Here is a 22,965-nt window from a genome sequence, read left to right on the forward strand (position 1 = left end):
TAACAAATATGACAGAAACACAGAAAGACAAAAGGAAAGTGAGGTTAGAAAAGGAAGGGACAAAGTTGAGTTTCACAGTTCGAAGGGAAAAAGAGAAATTCATGCCAAATCCTCCTCTATATTATTACTTTTAAAAATTCTCTACTCTTTCTTATTACTAGTCCTCTCAAAACTCTTTTCTACATAACAAAAGTGGCTGTTACTGCTAGTCATTTTCCTGACACAACTTATTACTTTGCATCATTAACTGCAAAACAGGTTACTGCCTTTTTTTTACTCATGAAAAAGAGTAGACTAATCTTTATTTACTCAGCTTTTATAATTTGGTGAAAATGTTCCAATGTTTTTATGTCAGCATTATTCACACATTAGTTATGAATGACAAACAGGGAAGTGTACAGTTTAAGAACAAAGGCTGTGATTGTGAATGTCCCCCAATATCCATAAGCAAGATATGCATGAAAAAATAGAGGTAAAAAACATTATCCTGGCCCACGAAACAGTGCCTTTTGAGATAAAACAGCATGGCCTACAGGAATGAGATATATTGGGAAGCTGATTTATGTGTATAGAAAGGAAAATCAAAAGCATTTCCAAGTTCTGGACTACAATCAAAAAAGCAGACACTAGAATTTCTTAATAGTATCCAGATCAGATTCTTGGTTCTTTTCCTTGGAATTCAGACTGACACTATGGAAGCACAGCTTACTGTTCAGCACACTGTTTTCTGTATGGCTTTTAACAATTGTGAATGAAGCTGCCATGTTTTCACTGGCTTTGTTGAGTTACAAATACATTAAAATTATCTGACAAAGACTTAACTGGTTAAGTCTTAATTTTTTTTTAGTCAATTTATAATAATGCTAGTAAGCTCAGTTAGAGAGAAGTGCTTTAGGAACAAGAACATTTATAAAGTGAGCATCAAACAAATTCAGTTCTTTTTTTTTTAATTAAAAACTGATTGTCTTCCATATGCTGCTTTATACTTATTAGGGCAACTACACCTTAATCTAATGGATTTACCTCTATTATTTGAGCCAGAAAGAAGCTCTATAGTACTATGTATGCTCAATATGTTTCCATCTATATGCTTACTCATGATGGGGTCTAGTGGTAGTAGGGCAATAAAGTATTACAAATGCTGAGTCCCAAGTAGCGTACAGTAAAAAAAACAGCATTTCTCAACATGCATTGAGATTTCGGTTTCCCAGCCAACCTCCATTCAGCTATGCCTTCTGGAAATAATACTAGTTCAGTTCTATACAACCACATAGGGAAGCAATGAAGCCAAGATGTCCATAAGAAGGAAATTCAAGCTCCTTAACAGGAAAATGCCCTAATGTATTTATTTGAAGGGCCCATTTCTTGTTGCTTATTGTTGAGCTAATTAGGCTGCTATTTGCTACTAATACATACAGATAATTCAAAGGAGCCTGTATCAGAGGTGGGTTTCAGCAGGTTCTGACCAATTCTGGAGAACCGGTAGCAGAAATTTTGAGTAGTTCAGAGAAACGGTAGTAAAAATTCTGACTGGCCCCGCCCCTATCCTCTGCCTCCCAAGTCCCAGCTGATTGGGAGGAAATGGGGATTTTGCAGTAACCTTCCCCTGTATTGGGGAGGAAATGGAGATTTTATGGTATCCTTCCCCTGGAGTGGGGAGGGAATGGAGATTTTACCGTATCCTTCCCCTGCCACGCCCACCAAGCCATGCCACCAAGCCATGCCACGCCCATCAAACCATACCCACAGAACCGGTAGTAAATTTTTTTGAAACCCACCGCTGGTATTTGTGACTGGAGGGGCCCATGTTCTATATATGGATTTTGATTTTATTTTCACAGGTATACCTTTAAGATGATATTTGCTGGTGCAATTTTAATGTTAGTTTTCTGTGGCATTCTAAACTTGCCTATTCAGTCAAACCCACAGTATTTTCAGGTAAGCAGGTAAACATAAAACTAATAAAGAATTATTTTAATCTTACATTAATAATTAAAGATATTTCCTCCTACAGGAGAAAAAAAAAGAGAGAACAAGCAATAATGAGAAATAGAATCCAGATGGGCATAGCAGTTAACCTTTTCCTGAAAGTAAGTCAGAGGAAATATATATATATTTTTAAAAAAACTTACAACTGATATCAAAAGTGTCCTGATTTTAGGCAGATGCATGTTAAAAGTTGAGAGAAAGGACAACCAAATCCTCCATTTGACAGAAAAAGACATTGGGATAGTCCATTAAAAGGCATCTGGCTAAAATCAATTGAGCTACCCAGGTTTCTCAGTGGAAGTGAGACACTAGCTCCTTCTGAGATATATTACCGTAGTATTTTTCCAGGAAGCGTGTTTCTTTTCATTTAGTACAATCATCTGTAGAAAATAATTTTGGGCTCTCTTGAATTGAATGGTAAAAATAAGTCAGTGTGGTTCTAATGCATTAGAAAGGCAGTTACTGGGAAAGAGTGATCTTAGTACGTCATAAAAGGTGTTCCATATGGGAAATTCAATCTGCCATTCAGCTTTGTGAGTGTGGATAAGTCCTACAGGCTGATGGTTTTCTGTATGAATTGACTTAGGAAAACTAGAGGTGACAAAAAGTATGGTAGCTCTAGGTAATTCTGAGATATCCCTTGTATAGGACAGAGCCAGTCCCCCAGGCCAAAACAGGGTTTTCCCCTTGCATATTCAGGAACATTTGAAAAGAGTCTCAAACACTGTCACCTAACATTCTACATCTGTGTTTTCTTAAGTCCCCTATTCATTGCCTGGATGTTTATTTGAAAGTTGGACGAATCACCATAACGGCAAAGTGTTTATAGAAATAGCTTAATTCCAACCACAATTTATTTTTAAAATGTCTATTTTTCCCTGCCCAACTCCTATAAAACAGATCCATCACAGAAATGTTATGATTTGCTATAATAGAACCTGGCATAGTATTCATGGGTATGTAATTCACCATAATACATATCCATGTTCAATTATAGAAAAAGGAGTATGCAGTTATAGAAAAAAGCATGCATAGAAACTTACATGCCAGAATGACAAAATAGGCAACAATTACATGTAGAAATTACATAACTAAAATGTAGATATTATATATATATATGTATGTATATATGTATGTATGTATGTATGTATGTATGTATGTATGTATGTATGTATACACACTTATTAGGAATAGTTGAATAAGAAAATAAATGAAAATTTTCAAAATGTAGAATTTATTTATTTATTTATTTATTTAATTTTTATACCGCCCTTCTCCCGAAGGACTCAGGGAGGTGAACAGTCAAAATAACATACATATAAAAATGTGAAATAGAAGCAATTTAAAATAATTAAGCCAATTTGGCTCATCAGTTAAGATCTTCAGCATAAAATTTAGACAATTAGAAAAATTTATGCCAGCCTGGCTTGGTGAAACGGAAAGGTCTTAAGTGCATGACGGAAAGTACGGAGATCTGGGATCATTCATATCCCTGGGGGTATCCTGTTCCAAAGGGTAGGTGCCCCCACAGAGAAGGCTCTTCCCCTGGGAACCACCAGTCGACATTGCTTTAGTGATGGTATCCTAAGAAGGCCTACTCTGTGGGAGCGTACTGGTTGATGGGAGGTTATTGGTTGCAGAAGGTGGTCTTGTAGGTACCCAGGTCCTAAGCCATGGAGCACTTTAAAGGTAAGAACCAACACCTTGAAGCACACTTGGAAGGCCACTGGGAGCCAGTGCAGCTCGCGTAGGAGAGGTGTTACATGTGAGCGCCATGTCGCTCCCAATATCACCCGCGCGGCCGCATTCTGGACCAGTTGGAGCCTCCGCATGCACCTCAAGGTTGACAGAATTGACAGAATGGTCTACCTTCTAAGACTTAGTTGCAGAAGATGAGTAGCATAGAAGATCAGTAGCACAGCAATTGGAAAAAAGAATTAGAGGATGCAATTCTTTTTATTAAAATGAAACATATATGGAAAAGGATATAGATCACTGCTAGAGGGGTGGTTTTTTGTTTTTTTTAAAAGAGTAAATTATTATTATGAGCTTTTGTGTTATAGCATATCTTGGTATCTGAAACACCCTTAGCATTAAAGCATAAAGCAATGAAATCTATTTTTTCTCTGGTGTTGGGTATCAGAGTAATTAATGTAAATGTATCCTGTCCACATTAGGCAACTAGAATAGCTTATATAAAATAACACAATCAACAACTTTGCTTACCCTTCTAAAGGCAACATTCAAACATCTGCTATAAAAATATAAGCACTGCTGAACATTTCCAGAGATTTGGCAGAAAAAAGTCCGTGCCATTGTTGCAGCATTAGCTAACAAAAATCAAAGTTCATGTATATAGTAACTCCCCTGGAATTAATTATCAAGAAAATTCTACTACGGTTTAGAGTTAAAGGCTTTACTCTCTGTGTTTCAAGAAAAGCAACTTCCCCTTTATACCTTTATATAAAATCAGAGATTAGGAGTAAAGCACGGACTCAACCTATCATGCAAGATAATGTTATGAGGTAGAACAGTACAGAGGCAAATTTAAATTTGGCACAAAGCCTTCATTTGAAGAATCTTTGCCAGAGGAAAAATAGAGGGAGGAGGTATCTGAAAGCCTTCTCATCATCTTGAGAAACAAAGAACCAAAACTATCATTCTTATTTGTATTGTAGTTTTCCAGTTTAAATATGTCTAAGTGATGCAAAGGGAATTGTTGAGGTATAAATGTTACCAAGTTGTGGGAAGGAGGAGTTGTAGCAGAACACGGCATAAATACTCAGAGAGTTAAAACATTCAAACATCTAAAACTGTTCTCAAAAGATTGTAACAGATGATCCTCACTTAAATTGAATATTTGGGATTTTTAAAAAATGTTATCACTAATAATTTATACCACATTCCTTCCTTCCTTCCTTCCTTCCTTCCTTCCTTCCTTCCTTCCTTCCTTCCTTCCTTCCTTCCTTCCTTCCTTCCTTCTTTCCTTCACACAAACATAATTTTCTTTCCACCTCCTATTTTCCCACAACTGCATCCCCATAAGGTAAGTTGAGCTGAAAGAGAGTGACTGGCCCAAAGTCACCCCACTAGCGGAACTAGAACTCACACTCTCCTGGTTTCTAGCCAGCATGTTAATCACTACACCGAACTGGCTCTCTCTTTTCTTACTAAAAGGTTGTTGCATAAAATGTTTTGGAACTTTACTTGTGGAAAGTTTCCATCTCATTGTCTACCCAAGAGCTGTAATTGTCAGTCAAATCCCTAAGAATTAATTATTATTTTTAATATTATTATAATATTATTAATATTATTAATATTAATATAATTAATATTATATTTTTCTTGGTTTAAGTTGCTATGGGGTCCTCACTGCTATCTGAGCTTGGTAGTTTTCTTGTAGACATTTCATTACCAAACTAGGTAAAGTCATCAGTGGTTTGCTAGCTGGGAACTTGTACTTAGGAAAAATCTTGGAATCTGAACATTTATCACTTTTTCAAAACTTTAAAAGCTTAGAAAGTATTGCATTCCTCATTCTATATATGGGTTACTAACAAGGTATGGGTGAAATACTATACCTGAGTTTGATCATTCTTTTCATATATAAAAGTAATACATGAAAATCAAAAATTAAAAATAGCAAGGAATTTATCTTTCCACTGGAGAACCAAGGTAGTCATTTCACTGAGTTGCCTTTCCAGGTATTTCAGTACTAAGAAAAAAGTTGGGGCAAACCCAGACTTAATAATTAATTATACAATTATAACAATAGAGTCTAGGGAATAGAACAGAGGTTATACAAGGATCCTAAATTCATCAGACCCATATTTATAACCTCTGGCCCAGAAAAATTTAATTATATTCTTTAACACAATTTTGGGAACACTTTAAAGTCTGTTTTAAATAATCAGACATGACCACCGAAGTAAAGGGATCAGAAAAAACAAAAAACAAGATAAAAGGGAACATGAGTCAGATGTGCTGAGTGCAAGTGGTTATTATAGATCTATGATGGCGAACCTGTGGCACACGGAGGCGTATCAGTGGGCACGTGAGCATTGCCGTAGCTCAGCTCCAGTACCCATATGTGCGCTGGCCAGCTGATTTTTGGGCCTTCCGGTCCCACCAGAAGTTGGGAAATGGGCTGTTTCCAGCCTCCGGGGGGCCTCCGGGGGTGGGGAAGGCTGTTTTCGCCCTCCCCAGGCTCCTAGAAAGCCTCTGGAGCCTGGGGAGGGTAAAAACGGGCCTACTGGGCCCACCGTGCCATCACATGCTAAAAATGGGGGGGGCGCATCTGCGGGGGCAGGACGCATTATGGGTGTGGGCATGCACTTGGGCTACCTCCCCGCACTCCCCCCGCTTTTGGCACACGATGGCAAAAAGGTTAGCCATCAATGTTATAGATACTGTGGCCATAGAAAGTTTAGGAAATGAAAAATTGGTGCAAGTTATTTTACAACAATCATGGGGTTCTGCAAGCACTTTTGAATTAAAGCTTTAAAGCCATGATGATGAGGGTATTAAAACTCAGAATCTATATCAATGGTAGATTTTGCCACCAATTAACTACTTCCGTCCAACTGTCACTAACCAGGTTTCAAAGTGTCACAAGTTAAGATTGAACAAGAAGAGGGTAGGGAAGAGAAAGACTGAAAAGTGGGGGCTGAAAAATAGTATCTGTAAGTTAAAACGATATCCACGTTCTCAAAATGAAGATCAGTGCATCTAAGATCAAGTTTCAGTAAAGCAGAAGTAAGGCAAGTAGGTAGGGTTAGTACAGAAAAAGATGTTTTGGAACAACTCATGAAGCAATGCTATTGGAAAGAATGGGGGGGGGAATGACAACTCCAACATTTGGAAAGCATCAGGTTGTCTGCGCCTACAGTCATGTCAGACTAGTTAATTTTCATCTGTACAACACCTGTTTGCTACTTGGCCCAAGACTGAAATTATATATCGCTTGAAAGAGAAAACGCTACTGTTCCTTTAGGGAAACTGCAGCAACAGACTTTTAAATAGCCCCATAATACTCTTCTATCCCTTTACTATACCCCAAATCAGTTGTGCAAAGTAGCTGCCACACTTTGTCAAATGATAGGGCCAGCTCTAGAGTTCCAGTAACAGATCCTTCCTGGGATGCTACATTACAAAAGCACATTGTCTATGACCCCTGATTTGCATGCATTTCCAAAAAAATGCTTTGAAAGTTGCCACTTCAAAGTAATTATTCACAGAAAGAGAATTATTAAATACTGTACATGGGGAGTAAGCCTATTACCTCATTTAACTAACTTAATTATATAAAATCAAATTAGTCTCCTTACTTTTTGGAGTGTATTCCAGGCATATCATCTAAAGACCAATTACAAATCTTGGCTCCAGAAAAAGTCGCACATCCCTAATATACAAGGCCATTGTCTTTGGATTAATGAGAAATGACTAAGACAATCTGAGTGCTCTAACTGAAACTCTTTTCTCCTAATTTAGGGGCCAATTTATGTCTTGGCTGGGTATTGCTATTATTCAAGAAATCTGCTAGCAAATAGTGAGTTATCTGGATGAAGTTAATGTTTGAAAAAGTACTGGCCTTTTTAGGAAATTCTGCTTAAGTAATTCTCAACATTCTCATTTGTCTCAATTTCAGCAGTGCCCTGAAAAGCACAAAACTGTTCCTTGTTTCCCCCATCCATGGCTTATAAAGATCTTGATATTTTTCAGTAGACTAGGTATAAAATTAATATTTCAAACAAACAGTTGTTTGTATTATCATTATCCCACTACACATACAGCTGAAGGGCTGCATAATGCCAGTAATCTTGTTCTTTCCCAGGGAGACTTTTACACTGAATATATGAATGGCTGCAGAATGCTAGAAAGACTTCAGGATGCTAATATAATTGAAGCAATACTGTCATAGGAACAAAACCTAATAAGAGGTTGTACTTATCATGTTGAAGTAAGGCTTAAATTGGCTATTGAATCACATGTAGTTTTATCATGTCAAAGGGAGGTAAAACTGAGTTAGACTGACAACCCATCATTCAAACAGCTATCAAAAATATATATATACAGACCTCCTTCCTTTAAAATCTCAGATCAGAGAGATACAGATATTATCTGTCAGGCCTTCATGTGTGGAATTTTACGTGACTTCTCTATTTTATAATCTATATTCTAACCTGCTACTGTATTTTCAGCACTGGCCACCAGGAGATGCCATGTGACCAGTTTCATCCTATTGGAACTCATCAGACATTTCTTTTCCTGCAACTACTAAGCCCTAGAACTTAGATAGCTTCTAAAGTTAATATAATGCATATAGTCGTTGAAAGAGCAAAGATCTGTGAATTCAATTCCTGATGCTTTTTGAATCTCATAATAACTAGCTACCCATATCTGATGAGATTTAATAGGATGAAATGGTGTTTTCTGGTAATCAATGTAACTATAATTAAGGAAATAAGATTGCTGGAATATGAATCCAGGCTCCTTGGATCAAAGCCCCAATTGGTTACACTAAATTTAACTCTAATATTCCAAATCATATAGGAGCACTGGAATCTCTTCTTTACCTACAATCATCTTTTTCCCCATTCATGTTTTGAAGCCCAAGCTTGTTTGTTTCCTAAGGCAGTATTTCTGAACCTTTATGATATGTGGACTGGCTAAGGGAATTCACATCTTAAATTTGCTGAGACTGAGAAATACTACTCTGAGGCTTGATATGTTTCTGATTAGCACTTGCTTTCTTAGATGTGGGAAGAGGTATTGGCTAGAAGACCTAGGTTGAAATCTTTTTTCAGCCATGGGACTCACTGGGACAAGTTACTACTTTAGTCTGCACATTGCACTATAGCAAAATGTTATTTGGTTTTGGCTTATAGTGTGATCTGAAAAGCCAGTTTACATGATTTGTAAACAGAAGTTTATCCAAAAAATCAAACATGCATGAATTGTCATTATTAACCCAATCGAGAAAGGGCAGGAGAAACCCATGCAAACTGTCTTGAATTCTGTGAGTAAAGGATAAAATTAAAATGTATAAATATTCTGCCACATGCTGATTACAGAGTCCAAAGTTCCTTCCCAAAACATGTAGTATAAATCTATCAGCTTTGTTAGCAATTGATTAAAACAGTTCCTATTGCTGTTGTTAAAAACAGTCCTTCAGTTTCAACTTGGCTTATTTGCAAACTCACAGTTCCTCCCTGTGTATGTTTTTACCCCGTGTTTTCCCAATTTCTATAGTGTTTTTTCCTCATTTAGAAAATAAACAGCACTAATTATAGTCTCCTCTTAGTCTATAATCCTTCAGTTCACTTTCACTTCTCTTGATCTAAACTGATTAACTTTCCTTCTCCTACTAATATCCTACCTAGACTTTGCTCCCAACTGCTCCAGTATTAAATAACCTATCCTTCCTTCTTAGGCTAATCTTATTTTGGAGGGGCTTTCCTCCCTGAGATTTAAGACTTCAGAACTTGGAATATGCCTTTAGGCATTGAGAACACTGCTCAACATAGAAATCCCAATTAAAACATTCCCAGTGACTCTTTTGCCTTTATTTGAACCCCTCCACTCCCTCAGGAATTAATTCCACTGGCAAATTGCTCTGTTAGAGAAACAAGTTCTTAATATGCAATACAATCTGCCTTCGTAGAACTTAAATTTATTATACTGAATCTGGCATTCAGAATACATAGAGAAAAAGCCTTGATTTTTTTTCCTGTTTGAAATCCTTTCAGATTTTTTTGAAATGCATATCCAGTCCCCAACCCCAATTCCATTCCCAATTTATTTTCTCATCAGGAGGGATCCTACTTAATACCTTAATAAGTTACAGACAAGGCCATGACATTGTGCTCACACTTAACTAGTTTGTTAATAAAAGAATTGTGCGGATACATTCTCAGATGCTTTGCATAAATCAAGTTTATTAGATCTACATAAGGGTGAGTTTGGTGTAGTGGTTAAGGCCCTGGGCTAGAAACTGGGCAACATGAGTTCTATTCCCTGCTTTAGGCATAAAGCCATCTGGGTAACCTTGGGCCAGTTATTCTCTCTCAGCACTAAGAAGCAGGCAATGGCAAACACTTCCAAAAAGCCTCACCAAGAAAATTGCAGGGACTTGTCTGGGCAGCTGTAAGGAGTCAATACTAAATCAAAGGCATAAAGGTAAAGGTTCTCCTCACACATATGTGTGCTAGTCATTTTCGACTCAAGGGAATGGTGCTTATCTCTGTTTCAAAGCCGAAGAGCCAGCCTTGTCCGAAAACGTCTCCGTGGTCATGTGGCTGGCATGACTAAACACTAAAGGCGCATGGAATGCTGTTACCTTCCCACCAAAGGTGGTCCCTATTTTTCTACTAGCATTTTTTACATGCTTTCAAACTGCTAGGTTGGCAGAAGCTGGGGCAAGTCACGGGAGCTCACCCCGTTATGCGGCACTAGGGATTCAAACTGCTGACCTTTCGATCGACAAGCTCAACATCTTACCCACTAAGCATACAGAAGCACAAAAAACTCCTACAACATCCACTTAGTTAAACAGTCGATAAAATTAATCTGGCAAAATTTGTGAAGTCTATACTGTTTTCAATGTGATCACAGCTCAGTGTCTTTACATCTGCTCCAAAACCTTCTCGTGCCACAATTTACTGCTCAAGAGTTGCCATCTCTTTCTTTGGACAAGAACTGCTTTTGTGCAGTTGTCCACTTGAGGACAAGAGGGCAGAAACATCATGCTTAAATGGAAATGCAAGAAAGCAAAATAAAAAGGTGCTACAGTTTACATTAGGAAAAAACATTACCAGAGTCCAAGTGAGAGTAAAAGCAAGTTTTCTGAGATAGGGCTACTCATAAGCACAGGAGTGTATACGTCCTTCAGACTGCTCACATCTACTCTAAGCGATCTGACTAAAACTACAGAGCACTTAAGGGATTCTCCTGCCTCCTGATTACTAACAGCTCATTTAAATAATAACTCATTAAACATAGCAGGACAAGCTAAGAGAGCAAGACTGATTCTCTGGGCAAAGGAAAACAGGGCATTCTCTATCTTAAGTATTTCATTGATACAAATCTACTTTGCTATTAACCATCCCTTCTGTTAGCAGAGCTGCCGAGTCAGACATATGTCAAATCCTGACTCAATTTCCAATGATCAACACCCTGCTTTCCTACCAACATCTCAAAAGAAGCTAAGGACAGAAGTGGCAGACTTGCCTCAATTGTGATTGTAAGTTGAGGGCTACCTATACACCAAACTGACCTTCCCTCCCTATCTAAAGGTCAGGAAATTAAATGCAGTTTTGGAGATAACCAGATAAAAATGGACTTGCTGGGTGATCCAAAGTCCACCTAATGCAGCACACTGGTTATAACCAGAAAAGCAAGCTCCCTAAAGGGTCTTGTGGGAGGAAATGGGTTCAGAATGAAATAACACCTGGATGTCACTTTAACATTAAATGCATTATTTAGAACTTAGTAATACATTAAAATTTTATTTTATAGCAGGTTTTTCCCCAAAGTTAGCAACTTGAAGATGGGTGGACTTCAACTCCTGGAATTCCCCAGGCAGCATAACCTAATTGGCTGGGGAATTCTGGGACTTGAAGTCCACCCATCTTTAAGTTGCCAAGGTTGAAAAATATGGTTCTATAGCAAGAAATATAAAGAACAATCCTTTATTTTAGTTATTTATAATTCTGTAAGCTATTCAAGAGCAGATGACATATACCGGTATAAATAACAAATACATGAAATGTGTTATGCCTTAGAGGCAATAGAAGAAAGAATTCCTTGCAGCTACCATACAAAATATACTTTGCATGGATTTTGCACCTGTAAAAGGAGGGTGTTTTTGGTGCTGCTAAAAACAATTCATTTTGATACTCCAATCAGCCACAGAGGAATATTAGTTTCATTAATTTCCCCACTTTCCCAGCAACATAGGCAAATTTTAGTAAACTTTCCCAGGGCAAAGACAAGAAGATCCAATATAACATAACAACAATATAATATAATGAGTATAATACCAAACTGATCCTATGAGTGATGTTGGTAATGGGTATTATAGCTTCACTCAGATTTGTGACTCTCAGGTGGCTCTCCCAATTTTGCTGACCTCTGGCTTTCAGAAGTTGCAATCAGTTTGGGCAGCTGGGAGTTGTACTTTAGGGGCATTTGGAGATAACCAGCTGTTCCCTCAAACCACTTTTTGACTTTGATCTAATGGTTCATACAAAGCACAATGTGGTTTGTTAAGGTATTGTGTAAACCCAAACATATCCCAAAGTATTGGAAAGTATAATTTATGGTTTAGTATAAAGTGAAATGTAATCTTTCAGTATCATCAGACAGCATAACTAAACAGTTGCCTTTTCCTTGCCTACTTTATTGTTACAACTACCTTTTGCTGGGTTTGCAAAACTTTGAAAGAGTACTAGATTGCATTTTCTATTCTTTGCTACATTCCTGCCAAATTGTTGTGAATTTGTCTCTTAAAAAAGATAAAGTAAATAATTACTTTCTACATTCCCTCATTTTCCTGTTTTAAATGCTTTCAGTCTTTTTGCTATCTCTGTAAGTAACATTCCAGCACTATGATGGGTAAAGAAACATTTTGACAGGTTTTTTTTACATTGTTTCTTCACTTATTCTAGCAATGGACTTCAGTCATGGTATCATTTACCATCCAACTTCCACAATAATGCAAGTGGACAGATTTTTAAATCCAGGTCTCCAATTCTAGGATTCCAGCAGTATTTATATGGCCTTGGGATTTTACAATATACATTTTAAAATTAATACTTAATTTATACTTAATTCAATAATTCATCAAGGAATTTATGATGCTGTGTCTAGGACTAATTCTGCTAAGAATCGAGTTAGATGCAATTCAAGCCATCTCTTTTAGTTTAACTAAAATTTACATTCTTTTCACCTCCTTCAATTTGTCAACTCAACAGTCACAAAGACCTTGATCCAGATTAAGACAATATCTACAAGGATAGATTTTTCTAAAACTTGTAACTCCAGGAGCTTTTTTCAGTTCCATGCTCTCAACCCCCAAGAGTGCCTTTTAAAGCAAGTTTTTTTTTTTAGTCCCGACTATAGATATATCTGAAACTGGAAGAAAACATCTGGTAACATTCAAGAAGCTAAGAAGAGCTCCTTAACTATTTCTAAGCCTACTGGAAGCAGAATATATCAATACAAAGCAGATTTCAATTCATATAAATTACCAGTCACCTTTCTTTGGCTCAGAATTGTTACATTTTCAATTTATTTATTTATTTATTTTTAAATTTGTATACCGCCCTTCTTCCTGAGGACTCAGGGCGGTGAACAGCCAAGTAAAAGTTAATGTTACAAACATTAAAATACGATTAAAAAGATATATATAAATTTGGCCCCATGATTAAAAACAATAACAAACAATTAAAAACATTTTTAAAAGTGTTAGGCCAGCCCCGCTTGCTGGAAAAAGAAGGTTGTAAGAGCACAGTGGAAGGCACTGAGGTCTTGGATTCTCCTTATCTCTGGGGGCAGCTGATTCCAGAGGGTAGGTGCCCCCACAGAGAAGGCCCTCCCCCTGGGGGTCACCAGCCTACATTGTTTGGCTGATGGCACCCCGAGGAGGCCCTCTCTGTGGGAGCGCACAGGTCGATGGGAGGCCATCGGTAGCAGCAGGCGGTCTCGAAGATAACTAGGTCCTATGCCATGGGCCTCAATGAGCCTGTTTATGCTGATTCCTATTAAACAAGGAAGTAGTGTTTCCATTTTCACTGCTGCTGTGATTGGTTATTTCAGTGAATAGTGAAAGATAGCACTGTTATTGTTCCATTACTATATTTAACATTTTCTCCCTTTCTAACGCCATGTATATGAAGCATGGAAGAATCACCAATCCTCTAATTAGCTCGATACTCCCAAAGTGGAACGAGAAGTCCCAGATTCCACAATAGTAAAGGTTTTATTCATGCTGTGTAGAATTCTGGCAATTAATACACCTGAAAGGCTGTTATGTGAAAACCAATAAGATAATTTATTTAACCTTTTAAAGATGCTTAACCTACTGTTCACCCATCTCCTGTAATCAGCAGGCTGTGGGTACTCCATATTATTTGACTTAGCCTGCCTCTCCTCTTTTAAGTGCCAAAAGGCAAACCTGATATGAACTTTTAATCATCAGGACTTGTTGCTTAATCATTCAGCAGTCTCAATTGCCAATACCCCAGCCCACATCTTTCGGTGACACCCATGATTCAACAATTCAGATAGCAGATAGAAAAGCAGAATGATATAAGAAAGCTAGCTTTTAATTTCTTTATAAACAGCTCAGTTACACTGTACAAGTCATGAGGAAATGATTCAACTGTACGGTGAGGCTCATTCATAAGTTTAAACAGGGAGGGATGGGGAAAACAATCTCTGCATGCAAAGTTCTATGCTAAATCGATGTATGTTATTGCTGGAGTAGTTTAAGAAAGGCACTTTATAAACACCGCTACAAAACAAACAGGAACTCCATTATCTTGAGCTAACAGACCTCAGATTTAAAAGCAGTAATATTGTGCATTGTAACGACAAAAATGGATTTAGGATAGCAATGCCATTTCCTTAGCTTTTGATTGAGCCAATGTGTTTAGTACAGGTAAATTCTTGATGCTGGTCTTTCTTTTACATTGAGCTAACAGTGCAGAGCTGTTGGTATCTGCATGGCATGCTGACATACAAGTCCAAATACCGCTCCCTTGTACAATGCACTTCCTGGGATTAAGATTATTATACCAGGTGTACAAGCAAATAAATGACGTGAGAAGGAAGCCTTGGAATCAGTCCAAGCTAATGAGAGCAATTATGCCATTCTAAAAGATAAATATGAGAAATAATAAAATAATTATATCATCAGAGCTTCACCTTAGAAAGGGAAACCACAAGAAACATCAGAAATGCTAAGCAAATAATGAGGGAATGTCTAAAAAAAAGTGGGTATATGCTGCAATGTATGAAAACACTCCATCGTTTCTCTTGATAGTGCTATATCCAAACTATTGTACACAGGTACAATAAACTTTTGCAAAGAATCTCATTTGCTGAGAAACATATGTTGCTCAGGGGTTTTTTTTAATGAAAAAATGACAATGTTAAAATTCCGTTGATCTGATAAATGCAGAATAAATGTAATAGACAAAGCACTGTGTTTGAGATTGAATGGAAGTTCTCATCACTACAAAAACATAAATGTCCATAAGAATCTACTTTCTTGAAAAGACCCTTGTTTGCATTTTGTAGAAAAGATGTTGTAGGACTATACTAGTTTTTTATACTGTAAAATATTGTCCAAATACTCTAATTTTCATTATGCATGTCACTGAAACATGTAAGCCCACCCAGAACACTGCACCAGTGTGCTTGGTAAAAGAAGAATGCAAAGTAACATGGAGCAGCATTTCTCAATCTGCCAACCTTAAGATGCATGGACTTCAGTTCCCAGAATTCCTCAGCCAACAGTCCATGCATCTGAAAGTTGCTGAAGTAGAAGAACACTGAGTTAGAGCAACGGTATATTTTCCTGACAAAGAAAGGTTTGTCGGGCTTTACTGACTCTTATAGAAATCTAACTTTTGTACACTTCAGTTATTGGTTCAGTTCCAATCTTGAAAATGCTGGGGACAAAATAGATGTTTGCTTTTGATCCAAAATGATTCAAGACAAGAGACATTTTGTTCTGTTTATTTGCTAGTTTAGAGAAACCAGTCCATGCAAAGTCTGTTAGCTTTGCCCCATTCCTGCTTACATGCCTTGATTGATTGCTATTTTCTTCAATGGATGGTGGCTTGTTGAAGAAAGAACAGCAGCAAAACCAGAGGATAAAACCACTCACTCTGCCTATAACAACTGTCACACAAGCAATACCAATCTATAATGACTTGAAATTATGCAACAGAGACAAAACACCAAATGATTTGCTGGAATTTTATTATGTTCCCTCAAGGACAGAACTTGGGTGGTATCTGACTGTACCAATTTGGTAGTAGGGAAAGTCCCACTTCAGGACTTTCCCAGTTTTGACTGATTCAAACATGCAAAGAACAAAACTTAATTTCCCTCTTGATCAACTACACAGACTTTGATCTAGAATCTGTCCCTCAGATTTGACCAGTAGAGTCCCAAAAATTGTGCACACGAGTTTGTTTCTAGTACTCTGGTGCTCATTTGTAGCGAATCTGGTTGATGCCTACGTAATGATCCATGCTATAAAGTTCTGGAAGCAATTTATGTAGAAAATTTCAACTTTTGTTTTCTTTTCTCTTTCAGTGATTTTTTAAAAAGTACAGAAAATTAAACTTAACACAAAATGTTTCAACTGCAAATATTCATTGTTATATATGGCCTGACCTCACGTTGTACTACCTGCCAGAATTCAGAAATGGTACATTTGCTCAGATGCCTTTAAAGAAGAAAAAGTGTATGGGCTAGGAGAGGGTGGGGAGGTAGACTATGGGTAAAAACTAACAGGCAGTTACATTCATATAAATTGCAAATTTTTATCTGCCTGTAGTCCGGCACATCATTCCCCCCACCCCCGTGGAAATCCTTTTTTCACCCTGTTGCACTGCTCTATTTACCAGATATTCATTACCAGGAGAGTGGCCTAGTCTCATTTTTGCTTCTCCCAGCTGCCCTGTCTTCCCCAGCTGAAACAATATATATAAAAATAGAGCTATACATGACAGAGACTACATCTTTCATCACTTATACATTCTTCTGTCAGCAAGAGCACTAGCATGTACAGCTTCCTTTGAATGGCACTGTTATTTGTACATAAGAGACAGGATGCATGCATTTGGAAATGGTGCTAAGTTCTTCAGGCAGTTCTTTTAACTATTTATAGAGGAGAGCCATAGCTGTCTGAAGAGCATATGTGATTAATTCAAATGTTCTGATTTGATTAATACTAACACAAATAAAACAGATGGCAAATGTCCTGAAATCTTCAGTTTCTCAGAAAAACCATAATTCATTCTGTCAATTTGTTATTCAATAAAAAATCTAGTTAGTGGGTAAAAATAAAAAAGATCAATTTAATGTATGAGTATTTGCCATCTCTAAAAATGTTTTCTTGTTGTTACTAATTATCTCATAAAATTAATCCCAGGGGATTACTATTAACATCACAAGAAGGGAGAAGTTAGGATCTCCAGTCTTTTTGTCTCACTAAAGCTATTGAACCTTCCTACCACGACAGTGTCTCTTTGTGAGTTTTCTTGGTAGAATACAAGAGGGGTTTACTTATAGAATACAAGAGGGGTTTACTATTATCCAATATAAACACCTGTTTGCTTTAACTGGATAACTGGGATTATCTTTATGCTGTGCTGATGGTACTGGGAATACATACATCTAGTATACACTCCCAAAATTCTTGCTCAAACCTCCCAGGCATATTTCTCTGCCATGATGAAGTAGTAAATGAGGACTGGGGAGGGAGGTAAATTGGAGGAAGAAAGATTAATAATCTGCACATACTAATGATGCTACTTTGCAGATGAAAATGCAAAGAATGTCCAAGCCCTAGTCAAGAAAGTCATGAGCACAATTAAAAATGGGACTATGATTACATATAAAGAACAAATTAATGAAAACAGGTACAACAGACAGCCTTAATTGACAATGAAGTTACTGAAGTTATACATAGAGTCTGATTACATAGCAACAATCAACAAAAATAAATTAGCAGTCAAAAATACATTGCAGAATGGTACTTAGTAGAGCAGCAATTAAGATATTGGGAAGTATATTCAGATGCTGGGATTTGTCTATACTTGCAAAGGTCAGAATTGCACAAAGGACCAGTTTAAAGTTACCATATTTTGGATATATTATGTAAATATCTTGAAAAATATGTAATGCTGGAAAAGATAGAAGGAAAGAAGAAGGATGATCAATAGCAAGACTAATGGGCTGGATTACAGCAATAAGTGCATCCATAGAGGACTTGAATGGCCAAGTTGGAGATAGACGTTTCTTTAGAAATATTGGTTGCTAAGAATTGACACTGACTTAATGATACATCAATCATATCAGTGAGAAAAAACAGGCAGGAGCTCTCTGTAGGGAAACCCTTGCTGTTAAAGCTAAACCAGGAGGGGAAAAACTAAAAGTAATCCACAACGGAGATGAGAGTAAATAGGATTCTGCATTAATCATTGCAACAAACCTATTAAGGCATTCCAAAATTTCTTCCAAATTGGAAGAAAACAGTGGAAAACCACTTCTGTGTTTCTGCCAATAAAACTTTTTCGCTGTAGCTGGGTTGAGATCTCAGGTGATGAGACACAGAAGAGCTCCTCTATTACTAGAAAAAAACTCTAAACTTCCAAAAATTGATCTAGAAATGATAATGTACCCAACTATAAGAAAATCTGGTCACTAATCATGCTAATAGTGAAAAGTTTTTCAATTTTACAAGGAAACTTAAAAACAAAGCAAGGGGAAGCATGAGCAAGAAAAGGTTATGTTGTCAAAGCCGGGATAGGTAAACATAAGTAGACCGGAATTTGGCACTCTAATTAAATGATTCAGGCATGAAACCATATGAAGGAACAAAGTGGTAACAATCAAACAAGATACTAGGTCATAACCTAATGACTACCATGAGTTATTTGTAAAAAATAATAAAGGTGGGAAATGAATGAATGAATGACTGATTGACTGATCAACCAACCAGCTTGATACACCTGATAGACGAAAACTTTGAGGAATCATGTGGCTAATTGCAAGAGTTCCTAGACGCACTATAAAGAAAAGGCACTGATATTACTGGTGATTTTAAGGCAAATGGGTGATGTGGAAGAACCTGAAATGACTTAAATAATTGGACTGAGTAAATCCAATAATGTACAAATACATAAAGAGAAGACAATCCAATTGGCAACACCTTCAAGACTGTCAATAAACACTGGGTATTACTAAATATATACAATATCAGAATCTAGTAGATTATGTAGTAGAAAACAAAAGATAGATAAATGCGCTCCAGTCATCCAGTACACTACCAGGAGCAGATTGTGGAATAGACTATATTAAATATATGGATTAAGTTTAGAAAGCTAAAAGAGTAAATATGCCAATAAAATGAGATCTAGATGACATGCAATCAAAGTATCAATACAGAGTACAGAATAACAGTTCAAAGGGCCCTTGGATGTCTACTAGTCCGGACCCCTGCTCAAGCATGATACCCTATACCATTCGTGGACAAATGGCTCTCCAATCCTTTCTTAAAAACCTCCAGTGAAGGACCATCCACAACTTTTGGGGCAAGCTTTCCCACCGGTTAATTGTTCTTGCTGTCAGAAAATTTCTTCTTAGTGTCAATTCTTAGCAACCAATATTTCTAAAGAAACGTCTATCTCCAACTGGAGATAGTTGGATCTCTCCTTGATAATTTTCCGTAATTCCAGTCCTGCCCTCAGGTACTTTGAAGAATAGGTTGACCCCCTTTTTTGTGTGATCACCTGACATCTCAATCCAGCCTCATCCAGAAAGTGAAATATGAAACTAAAGCTGAGGATCTATGACAAGAGTGAGACACATGAGAAAGTGGAAAAACAATATTCTCAAAATGAAAAGATTCAGAATGAGTTATCCTAATTGCCTTTGGCAAGAAAAAGTGTATATATTAACTGAACGTACTTCTGAATATCACCTTCTGGTATCAAGCTATAAAAGACAAAAAAACCCTATTAAATAAAAATGTCAGCTAATAGAGAAAAATAAAATGACCAATACTTTTAAGGTAAGAATATTGGAGAAACCACAGGAAAACATGCATTTTAGTTAGGAATATTCAAGAATAATTGTGGAAAAATCCAATAGAGAAAAATGTGATCAAAGAATAATGAAACAACTGTACTCAAGCTGTTTATGGACAGTATTATAGGATGACAAAAAGATAATATGTTCAGAAAGCTATTCACCAAAAAGTGAAGAACAATAGTGGTCAGGTAGGAAAGCAAGATTTAAAGTATACTTTAAAATGGTTGAAAACTATAGGTAAAATGCTAAATTATTACGGTTTCTTTCAACACAGACATTATATGGCCTAGAGAAAGAAAAAGATTACAGTTTATACATATGGCAGAGAATGTGCAAATTGCTGAACTACAAATTCTTATGCAAACAAGTGTCTTAGAAAGGAGCCATATAGGGACAGATAAATCCCAAATGAATAAGCAGGTTTCAGAAAAAGCAGAGGGCCCCAAGAACAGATAGCTAATATAAGATGGTCTATTCTTGTTTATAAAGTAATATAAAAAGATGAGTTATCTTTGATTTGTTAACTACAGCAAAGCTTGTAGTTAATATCAGAATAAGTTAATGGATGTCAGAAAAAAATATAATAATTTTTGGAAAGACCTTATAATGTATAAGAAAGTACTGTAGGAACAGAATTTGAAAGGGTTCAGAATTGCAAAGCAAGCAAGAATCACTTCCAACAATTTATTTAGCAAGAGGCTGAAACATCAATTTAAGTTGTGTTGATAACCCTACTTTATTTGCCAAAAGAAGACGTCACCTTAAAGAGCTCATTGTGAAAGCAAAAGTGGGGAAAGCAATACCTGACTTTGTCTTAAAATATTAGGAAGCACTAATGCTTAGTGGATGTACAGTGGATGACAAAAAGTGAAGTTGGTGGATAATTTTATTTTCTTGGGCTCAGAATAAGATAAAGGTGGACAACCTGCCAGAGAAGGGATATTCTGGAAGGAATGTCAATGATAAATTTAAGCAAGATCATGAAGGATGTTCCCAAAGATTGAAGAAAAATTTCATGATAATATACTATCATGAAAGCCGGGCAATAAGTAAAACTCATAGAAAGAAGTTAAATGCCTTCTAGAGATGGTCCATATAAGAACAACAGACTGCAAGAAGAACTAAGTAATAAATCCTGGGACAAATGAAGGCTGATTGTTCCCCTCAGGCAGTGAGTAGTAGGCAGAAATTCAGACCATTTGGATATGAGATGCAAACAGATGATGAACATAAAATAAAACCATGCTTAGAAAAAGGGAAAGGGAGTGGCGGAGGATAGCCAATAAGGTGTATGGATGATGTAAAAACAACCTTCAGGACACATTTGTAGTAGTACTTGGATCTGAAGACAGGTCAGAGGTGAGCATTTGTCTGTATTCTCCAAGAAGCAAACCGAATTTGATGTGTCACCTAATGCTCCAGCTTAATTAAAGTGTTAATCACAGTAAAAGCACACAGGTGTGGACAAGTAAAGAATTTTGGTTTTAAAGAATTTTTTTTTTTTGCAATATAGCATATGCTTTAGTACACTGCAAAAATGATAATTATACCACATACATACAGAGTAAATGCATTATTTATTCAGAAATGAATACCAGTTTTTGATTTCATAAACTTCCTATCTAAGTTGCACAGGATGGTCTAAATCTTAGTTGCCATGAAAGCTTTATAATATCTTAGGCATTTCCCATTAATTTACTTCCCAGTAAATCAGGAATCCTATTCCTCTTCATAGAATATGCCATCTGGAACAGCATCTCCCATAAAGCCCTTCTCCTGACAGGGTTTAAAGTCTTTCTTCTCCAGGGCTTGAGCCCAAATGTGTAAAAAAAAAACCTTCCTACTACAGTATAAGATTTTGAATGAATGATTTTGAATTGATTTTTTTTCTTCTTCTAGATGTGCATTGGTCCTCTCTCTGTTTATATTATTATTTGTTGTTTTTAATGCTACCCCTCACTCAGAGTTTTTATAGAGTCAGGGGACCTTATAAATGTGGCGACTCAATGAGTTAATAAGTGCACAGTCTTGATGCACTGTACTCAGTTCAAGGGCTGTATACAGCTTCCAAGAAACCCATTAGGTTTGGAAATCTGAATTAAATACAGGTGGATTTTGCCTATTACACTTTTCCCAATTGAAAACCTGGCCAGTAGAAGGTGGCTTGGATGAGACCAAAAGAGCCAGGCATGAAGAGCTGTGCTGACAGGAGCGAATAGCAGCCAGCGCATCTCGCTCTATCCCTAGAAAGTGGATGGGGTGGGTGGCTAAGGGAACGGCGTCGATCCTCTGCGAACGAAGCCAGTGGCGAGGCGGGCTCCTTCCCAACCGCCTCCCGGCTCTTCCTCTCGGAGCGAAGGTCCTTCTTACCTTAATGTTACAGAAGACCTTGCCCGGGCAAGTGTTGAGCCTCGGAGGCTTATCCTCGGTTGCCGGAGCTTTGCTGTTTTCGGACTGAAGCCCCATTATCTGTTCAGACTGCCGAAGCGCCCGCACCACCTCGCCTTGAGTCCGCGCTGTGAGTCCGTTGAAATCGCAACAGCAATCGAATCCCGCGTTCGCTTTGATTCTCCCTTTCCATGAGCCCCTATGGAAAGAGCGGGAGCTGCACTTCTTATAAGCCTGCCCTACGCTCCCAAGTGTCGAGGATACGTGGCTTTCCCCTCCCTCTTTCCTCGGCTACGTAAAAGCGGTCCGGTTCCCGGCGGCTACTCTAGAGAAGCAGGTGTGGGGTTCCAGTTCGGCTCTAGCTGGGGACTTTTGGTAACCCCGCCCGACCTCCCGCTTTGTTTGGCTTTACTTGCAGAGCGTAGGAAGTTGGACGGATCCTATTCGGAACGTCAGCAAATTCTTCGCCTCCGAGTCCCAACTTCAAATCCGCCGAAAGGAGATACTGTGGGGGGCGGGGGGGCGTCCCTTTCAGTGTCCTGGAAGCGCGCTCACTCTGCGCGCACCTTTCCTGCAGTTTCCGGCTGTTTCGCCAACATACGCATCTCAATATGCTGTTCATATTTACTTCAGCCCTGCTTAGTTCAGCGAGGTTTCTTTATGAACAGAGTCATAGATAAGGCAGCGCGCGGCCTGAGGGGATTTTGGAGGGGGGGAAGGGGGAGGCTGAAAGCGCGCGTTACCGTCCAAGTAGAC

General features: G+C 37.7%; 1 protein-coding gene across 1 annotated transcript in view; it reads right to left on the reverse strand.

The window, feature by feature from the left end:
• Positions 1-22,674, reverse strand: part of SLCO2A1 (solute carrier organic anion transporter family member 2A1) — a 66,103-nt gene extending 43,429 nt beyond the window's left edge. The window contains exon 1 of the mRNA XM_070945106.1: positions 22,192-22,674. Coding sequence (XP_070801207.1) covers positions 22,192-22,287 — 96 coding nt within the window. The 5' untranslated portion in view covers positions 22,288-22,674. The remainder of the gene's footprint in view (positions 1-22,191) is intronic.
• Positions 22,675-22,965: the final 291 nt, after the last annotated feature.

Source organism: Pituophis catenifer, unplaced genomic scaffold (genome assembly GCF_029215685.1).
Source record: "Pituophis catenifer annectens isolate HBS135680 unplaced genomic scaffold, rPitCat1.0.hap2 SCAF_6, whole genome shotgun sequence".
In the NCBI taxonomy this organism is placed as follows: domain Eukaryota; kingdom Metazoa; phylum Chordata; class Lepidosauria; order Squamata; family Colubridae; genus Pituophis; species Pituophis catenifer.